At 39.2% G+C, this 8,703-nt stretch overlaps 1 protein-coding gene across 2 annotated transcripts; it reads right to left on the bottom strand.

The window, feature by feature from the left end:
- Positions 1-5,071: 5,071 nt before the first annotated feature.
- Positions 5,072-8,537, bottom strand: LOC307134122 (interferon-inducible GTPase 5-like). Of its 2 annotated transcripts, none has more exons than XM_079829627.1 (4): positions 8,180-8,537; positions 7,899-7,983; positions 6,608-7,175; positions 5,072-6,214 (listed from the first exon to the last, which is right to left on the bottom strand). In XM_079829627.1, exons 2-4 carry the CDS (start codon positions 7,941-7,943, stop codon positions 5,586-5,588), a joined length of 1,242 nt encoding a protein of 413 aa, XP_079685753.1. In that variant the 5' UTR covers positions 7,944-7,983; positions 8,180-8,537; the 3' UTR covers positions 5,072-5,585. The 2 variants fall into 2 exon arrangements, with proteins under 2 accessions (XP_079685753.1, XP_079685754.1); XM_079829628.1 differs by having other exon boundaries at positions 7,899-8,002; positions 8,180-8,323.
- Between the last annotated feature and the right edge of the window lie 166 nt (positions 8,538-8,703).

Genomic DNA, 8,703 nt, shown 5'->3' with positions numbered 1-8,703 from the left:
GAGGAGGAGGGAGGGGGAGGAGGAGGAGGGGGAGGAGGAGGAGGAGGAGGGAGGAGGGGGAGGAAGAGGGAGGAGGAGGAGGAGGAGGAGGGAGGAGGAGGAGGAGGAGGAGGAGGAGGGAGGAGGAGGAGGAGGAGGAGGAGGAGGAGGAGGAGGAGGAGGAGTAGGAGGGAGGAGGAGGAGGAGGAGGAGGAGGAGGAGGAGGAGGAGGAGGAGGGAGGAGGAGGAGGAGGAGGAGGAGGAGGAGGAGGGAGGAGGAGGAGGAGGAGGAGGAGGAGGAGGAGGAGGAGGAGGAATCAACAGAGGAGCAATCAACAGAGGAAGAGATGGAGGCCATGCTGGAGGCAGAGGAAGAGGAAGAGGTAGAGGTAGAGGTAGAGGTAGAGGTAGAGGAAGAGGAAGAGGAAGACAAGAAGGTGCTCAAAGAGGACCGAATCTCACAAATGAGATCCGTGCAACACTGGTTGATCACGTTGTCAACCACGGACTGACGCTGAGAGAGCTTTCAAATCTAAGCCGATACACAGTGGCAAGTGTGATAAGAACATTTCGACTGGAAAATAGGTACTGTAAAAATATCATCATATCACAAACATCTGCACGGTTTCAGTAACTGCTTACAGTACTGTATTCTATGCACTATCAGCACTTCTGTTACCTTTTCCTGTAAAATTACTGTACTATTGTATGGATTTGTTTTTATATATAGGATTGAGGGTCAGGAGCGACAAGGGGGAAGGCCTCCTATGTTCACAGAACAGCAAGAGAGGGAGATTGTAAACATGGTTTTGGCCAACAATGCTATAACACTCAAGCAGTTCCAAGCTAACATTGTCAATAACCATGCCACTTTCAACGATATCCATCAGGTCTCAACATCAACACTGGCACGCATCCTAAAAAAAAACCATATTCAAATGAAGCAAATTTATCGAGTTCCTTTCGAGCGCAATTCCGAAAGGGTGAAGCGACTGCGGCATGATTATGCAGAGGTATGTATTCACTATAGCAGTGTGATCTTGCACACTGTCTCATATTCTTTTACTGTACTGTACTATGTATACTAGATCTACACTGAACTATACAATTTTGCCTGACACTGTTCTTCAGAGAGTTTTACGAATGGATGGAGAGGAGATCCTGCATGAGTTCATTTACGTAGATGAGGCTGGTTTTAACCTGGCGAGAACACGAAGGCGGGTAAGAAACATCATTGGCCAAAGGGCTATAGTCAATGTCCCCGGGCAACGTGGGGGTAATATAACACTCTGTGCAGCCATTACACAGAATGGGGTCCTCCACCGCCATGCCCATATGGGCCCTTACAACACAGCACTCATACTTACATTCTTGGACCAATTGCACAACATAACAGCAGCTAATCAAATTGATCATATGCAATACATTGTTGTCTGGGACAATGTGTCTTTCCACCGCTCTGCTCTGGTTCAGAACTGGTTTCAGTAACATCCACATTTCACTATCCTATATCTTCCACCATATTCTCCATTCCTCAACCCTATAGAAGAGTTTTTCTCGGCATGGCGGTGGAAGGTATATGATCTCCGTCTCCAGGCTGAGGTACCCCTCATCCAAGCCATGGAGGAGGCCTGTGACCAGATGGAGGTTGCAGCAATGCAAGGATGGATTCGTCATTCAAGACGTTTCTTTCCAAGGTGTCTTGCCAATGACAACATTGCCTGCGATGTTGATGAAATTCTCTGGCCAGATCCAGCTAGGCGAAGAGACGATGTATAGTTTTTTTTGTTCCTTGAACTTACAGTACAATATGTGAAGTGACATTTTGTTACAGTATTCTGGATCTCCATGTCAACATTTTGGGCGTGTTGACAAATAAATTAGTTTCTTCAGTCTGCAACATTGGTCTTGTGTGGTGTTTGGTGACTTTACATTATATTTGTACTTTGTTGATGGTAGCCTACTCTAATCATAGGGAAGTAGAAGTGCTAAAAGTGTTTTAGGTTTATCACAGCAGAGTGTAACTCGTGCAAACAGAGTATGTTAATGTGAAACGTGTGTGTTTCATATGGTAACAAAGTGTGGTTTTGAAACAGAAGTGTATAGTTTTTACAAGAGTGTTTAATTATGCAAAGGATCTGTAGTGTTTTGCTAATTGGGTGTGTGGTTGTGCTAATTGTGTGTAGTGTTTTGAAAACGCGGGCCCTGTTTTGAAAATCGTGCTTAAGCAATCCAAAAAAACTGTAAATTGTTACATTTTTGGTCCTTTCTGAATTAATCTGTAATTATTAACTATCTCCAATGTGGAACGGTATAATTGTAACAAAGGGTTAAAACGGAACGATCAAATGTATGATTAACTATCAAATATAGATGACTAAACAACCGGTTGGGATTCTCTTCTAAATGCGACAACTATGATAAATGGAGTCAGATAAAGAATATTATAATCAAATCCATTCTTCCAGCTGAGACACTGAAAGCGTGCGGCCTTCACCGCGGTTCGCTACCGATCCTTGGAGCGAATTCATACGGTCTTACAGCTCCAACAAGACTGAGTCAAATTGCACCACGACTGGTTAATGACCAGCTAGAGTGTGACCAGATGATACTATGATGGCCCGGTGAGAGCTTCAATCAGATTCTAATCAGCCCGGGCACCTACCTCACCCTTCAGTCTAGAATGGCCGGGGAATGACCTTAACACACACATACACAAGCATTCCTCTTTATTTAGCCGTTAATTAAACTATCCCAGAAATTACATATATGATGATTTCTTATATGCATGCTCCTTATAGTTCTTATGTTTGCGTGATGTAAGAGCCATCCTAAACGCTCAAAATGGCTCTGTATAGAAGATGCACTGCTTTTATGTCTTTAAACCAAGGCATGTTTGATGTCTAAAGGTTCCTCTTTCTTTGTTTTAGTCAATGGTGCAAAGTATATGATTATGAGATGTACCGTTAGTATGTTTAGTCCTTTTGGAGTGAAACGTTACCAATTCTGGCTTCCAGCAAGAACATTCCATTGAGTAATAAAGTCCGAACAAAGAAACACTCTCCTGCCTCCAATTCACACCAACGATTGGTCGTCTCAGGGAAGATGGGCGTAGGTTAATGGACTTTAAAGGAAGGACCAAACGGAGAGAACGCTTCAGCGACACGCTTCTGAGAAACTTCAACGCACGCATCTTGCTTTACACAACACAAATTAACCATGCAAGTATCAATTCTATTGAAATTTAGATGCGTTTTAAGATTGTACCCTTGTTTAAGGTGATATGGTTCTTGCTGGCTCTAGTGGTTATGTTCGGGAAGGTGTCGGATCGGACACGATCATACCCTTCTTCCTTTCCCTTCTCCTCATCCTCCTTCTTTACTTTCCATTATTCTGTATATACATGTATCCTTTATTTAGTCTTATGTAATCGTAGTATTAATCATTATTAAAACCATGTATCCACGTTTTGATTGTCATTGTTGTTGCTCATGAAACACAAGTCCCTTTAATGTCGGATCTAAGCTACGAGCTCTTATAAGCATCATTGAATGCTTTAATTAATACCATAACTCGGAAAGTTTGTCCTTTGTGGCCAGTGGGATAAACTTCCCGAAAATTGGGTAGGAAGAATAGACCTTGTGAGTGGATAAAGGATTACTGCGCGTTCGTTAAACGGAACGGAGAGGAATTTTGAATCAACTCCCTAGAGGTTATTCTGTGATTATTTAATATAGATATATCTGTAGTTAATTTCAATAAATTGTTGTTAACCATATATATTATATAGTGCATAAATACCTAGGTTAGGTATCCCCCTTTTTGGGTGATTTTGGAGATTTATGATTAGATTATAACCCACTATGATTGATCATAAATCACTAAATATTAATACCCATAATTCCCTATTGAGCTAAATTTAATTAAATTTAATAATATGTAACCCTAAGCCGCTACAATGCCTATAGACTGAACACATAATACGCATGCAAATTCACATTGTAAACTCATTGTTTGATTGATTGTTACGCCTGCTCCTTGTTTAGACCTCAGTTTGAGTTGTTCTTGGTCCATTCTTGTTTACTTTTAATTGTATGTTATTCTCCTGTGTTCCACCATAAAATGTTGCTTTTCCATTACCAGTACCAGCTCAACTCGACTCGACTCGCTTTTCGCTCTCTTTTCCATTGCAGATAGTACCTCCACAATAGTACCTGGTCGTCATAGCGACGCCGCAGGAAACTTTTTCGTTCCTCGTTGCCCCATCAAGCTCTCGCTGGATACTCTCTTTGGCAACCAAACAAAGGAAACCTCCCTGTTTGACTACGGCGTATTCTTCCTAGTTGCCATAATAGTAACGGGTAGGCTATATTACGCAATCTCTGGCCAAACTATTTAAAAATGGCGGGGGTTATTCCATAGACCGTAAAAAAATATTCAGGATACTCCGTCTGGTGTGTGCAATGACGACGCAGTGAATAGTGACGATTCTCTCTGAATCAGCAGTCTGCCGTGTTTTCACATCACATTTTAGTATCGCCTCAGCTCGCTCAGAACCTCGCCGGAAGTGTGAAAAGAAAAAAAGTACCTGGAAGCAGGTACAGGTACAACTTTTACACAGTGGAAAACCAAACAAAGGCGAGGCGAGCTGGTACTGTGTAGTGGAAAAGCGCCAAAACAGTGCCCATGCACCCCCTTTTTAAGTGCACTGATTTCTGAAGTATTTTTTTTTCATTTATCCCATAGGGATTTTCTTAATTAAAAAGTGATAACCCATGAACCAAGCCAATCTGCTACAAGGTAAATCACAACACTACAAAGTACAAATTTTGATTTGAGGCAAAGAAGTTTCTGAAAATCTGAAAAAAAAGATAAAAGGTACAAGACTTATCTTTGACAGTGTAGACTATATGTTTAGTGAGGGAAAGAACTACAATCCCATTAAGCATTGTGAACAGCATAATCGAATTTAAAATGACAGAGACATATAAAACTAATTTACAAACATATATACAGTGCTGCATGAAAGTTTGTGAAACCCTTGCAAAGTCTGTGAAAAGTGAATTATCTTAACAAAATAGGAGAGATCATACAAAATGCATGTTATTTTTTATTTAGTATTGTCATGAATAAGATATTGTACATAACAGATGTTAACTACACAAAACAAAAAAAAGCTGAATTTATAATGACCCCGTTCAAAAGTTTATGTACCCTTGATTCTTAATACTGCATGTGTGTCATTTCCTGGATGATCCACGGCTGCTGGCCTTCTTACACATTATAAAAATAACTAAATACACTCACTCCAAAGATCTTTTTTAACGTAATGCATCATAAGTTTAGCAGTGGCAACAGAGATGTTGCAGCATGATTTGTTGAAAGAGAGGGCTAAAACCCAGACATCAATTAATTATAAAATATTGAATGTATATTTTTTCCAGTTGACAAAAACAAACAAACAAACAAACAAACAAACAAAAGAACCAAGTGAAAAGAAATTCAAGATTACATTGAACAGAAATGTGCTATATTTAAAACAACAATAACAACAAAATAGTGACTTTAATAGTGATCTTGCCAAAAAAGCAATACTTTACACAGCTTTACACAGGAGTTCCCACTGAAGCCATTAGCACATTTCTGGCATCTTCTGCTATGTCATTCAGAGCTCTCTTCAGCATTGTTGAGGTTGTCACATAAGACATTCCTCCTGCCACCAGAGAACCAATAATGGGTATGACGCTCATAACATACTCAACTGCATTTTCAGCCACAACCACGGAAGCAGCACCCAGTAAAGATACTAATGAAGCCATGTTTATCCCAAAGCGCAGAGGTGACTTCATAAGACTCTTCAGTTCCTCAATGGTCTTCCCAGATTTCTCACAGAGCTTCTGTAGGGATGGATCATCTAGACCAAAGGCATTGTAGTATGTTTCAATCTCTTTTTTGACAAGGACTAAATCCACAGCAACTGAGAGACCAGGAACAGGAACTGTAGCCACTAAAGCAGAAAGCAAGGCTACTTTCCCAATATTTGCCTCTAGAGCTTTCTTCTTTTTCTCATTAATCTCCAGTGTAATATTCGGCAAAGCCAACATCAGCACACGTCTCTTATGCTGTGGAAGCTCTTTCTCCATCCTCTCCTGCAGCTGATTTAAATCATACTTGCCAAGCTCAAAGCTAGAGATCAAGAACACGACAGGATCCTCTATACCGATCTTTCTCAGACCTAGACAGAATCAAGAAAGGCCATCAAGAAAATAAGTAAAGAAATATGTTATTAAATATTGTATTATTATTATTATATCTAATAAATGCTAATGCAGAGGTCTTCAACCCTGCTCCTGGGGATCCACTGTCCTGCAGAGTTTAGCTCCAACCCTAATCAAAGACAGGTGAAGTTAATCAAGCTCTTCAGGATCACCTGTTGAAAATACACAGGCCAGTGTGCTGAAGCAGGTTGGAAATAAACTTTGCAGGACAGTGGGTCCCCAGGAGCAGGGTTGAAGACCTATGTGCTAATGTATCATTATCAATCTAATCCTTAATATTATAACTGTTTTAAACACTAAATCTTAATCTTTTTGTTGTTGAAATCATTGTCATAAACTGAATAACTAACCATTTTTACAGTCATCTCGGATGGTATCCAGTGTCTTTTTCTGGTCAAAGTTCTTCTTTCTCTTCTCAGCAGTAATGGTTGAGTCAATCTTAGAACGAACAAAATAAAACGTTTTCCCCATTCTCTTGATCTCTTTGGCCAGCTGAGTGTGGCATTCTCTGAACCGTTCTGAAGCAATGATGATGAAAAAATCATAGCGTTCAAACTGAACCAGTTCAAGATACTCATTGGCTTTGAAGTTTGGTGTTCCAATGCCAGGAAGATCCCACACTTTCACATTTTTGTATTTAGGGTGAAGGTAAGCTTCAGGCTCCATAGTGGTTTCTACTGGGCCAGTTTCAGCAGAGCCCTCTTCTTCATCCCCTAAACCCCTGAATGCATTGACAAACGTGGACTTTCCAGAACCTGACTCTCCCGTCACACCAATGTTAAGTTCTACAAGATCTTGCTTCTTGAGGTAATCTTTGATTGTGTTTATCGCTGATGGGAGATCCTGAGTAGATATGGATTCTTTAATATCATCCAGGTCCTCCTGACTTATCATATCATATTCTTCCAAAATATCCATCTAAAAAAGAACCAAGTTCAACAGTGTTATAAAAAGAAACTGTCGAAAATATGTTGCGAAAAACAACTGTTTAAGACATCAGTGTCACGATTATGTTCAGTTAGTTTTATTTTTTGCTGAAACTTAACATTGTGGAACTTAAAGGTCAGGTCTCACAGACAGGGCTTAGATTAAGCCAGGTTTAGGCCTTTGTTCAATTAGGGCATTTAAGTAGCTTTTATAAATATGCCTTGGAAAAAAAAAACATTACTGGTGTGCATCTTGAGACAAAACTATGGCACTGATATATTTTAAGATAAATCAGTGCAAATTGCTTTTAATTAAAACAGCTCAAACACGCATTTTAGTCTGTGACTAAGTTTAAGCCTTCTGTGAAAGTCCCATTTTTTCTGATGGGAGGTTAAATAGGCCATCAACTAAGTCTTTTAATTTGTAGGTTAGCTGTTGTATCTTAGCATTTCTCTATATAGACATGATTAATGAAACCATACTTTTAGATGTTCAATAGTTCAACATGAGTATAAATCAAATACTAATTTTAAGTTTCGTAAAATGATTTGCCCTGCACACCTTTCAATAAGGCGTATTGTGCTTATGCAATGTAAACATGTGGACATCACAAGACAAAGATCTTAAATCCAAAGATAAAAAAAACAAATAGGTTCAGTTTGAAAACTGTAAAGCGTTACACAGACAGACCCTCTTACAATTTTTCAATCTCACCTTTTCCGTTTCAGAGCACGAGACACAGGAAGAATTTAGGTCCATAATAGAGGATCTGTTATTTCCTTCACCAACGTGAAATTCACTGTTGTAAAGAAAAGTTTCTAAAATGGATTTTACAACATAGCAATGAAGGAGACTTTAAATACATTTATAATAGATATATTCTTTTCATTTTGCTGCCTCAATGTGTAAGAGGATAGCACAATAATTCGGAACATTTCAACAAGAAATACTTTACTGTAAAACGTTTTTAAAAGTTCTATAAACATCTTTCTTACCAAAATCCTCTGAATAATCCACACAGCAAGAAGACACTGACAGCAGATCTATAATGAAGCCTGTAAATGCGCAGACCTATTCACTTTTACACTAGACATAAAACAAAAGCAGAGCGAGATCCGCCCAAAAAATACTTTCACTTTCACTGCCAAATCACCAAGAGTCAGAAGAATGTAAATATTTACTTGGAGTTCATTCGTTGAAATATGCACATTAACTCCCAGGGGCATTGATAGCTGCAGTCTAACTTAGAATATATTGGTTCTGATTGCAGTGGCATGATAATTCATGTAGATTTTTTTTATTTTACAATGGCTCAATGTACAAATCCACAGCAAATGAAAGACCAGGAAAAGAAACTATAGCCACACAGATAGACAGGAAGGCTATTTGAACATATGGCTAGTTGAACATATGGCACATAAAAGTCACACAGAACTTAACAAAATGTGATCATTTTTAATCAAGTAACTGTATCAAATGCATTAAATGTAATGGCATTGAAAGTATAATTTATTTTAAA

The sequence above is a fragment of the Gobio gobio genome (assembly GCF_949357685.1).
Source record: "Gobio gobio genome assembly, chromosome: 11".
In the NCBI taxonomy this organism is placed as follows: Eukaryota; Metazoa; Chordata; class Actinopteri; order Cypriniformes; family Gobionidae; genus Gobio; species Gobio gobio.
Note: the sequence above shows the minus strand (reverse complement) of the source record. Positions and strands in the feature narration are given on the sequence as shown.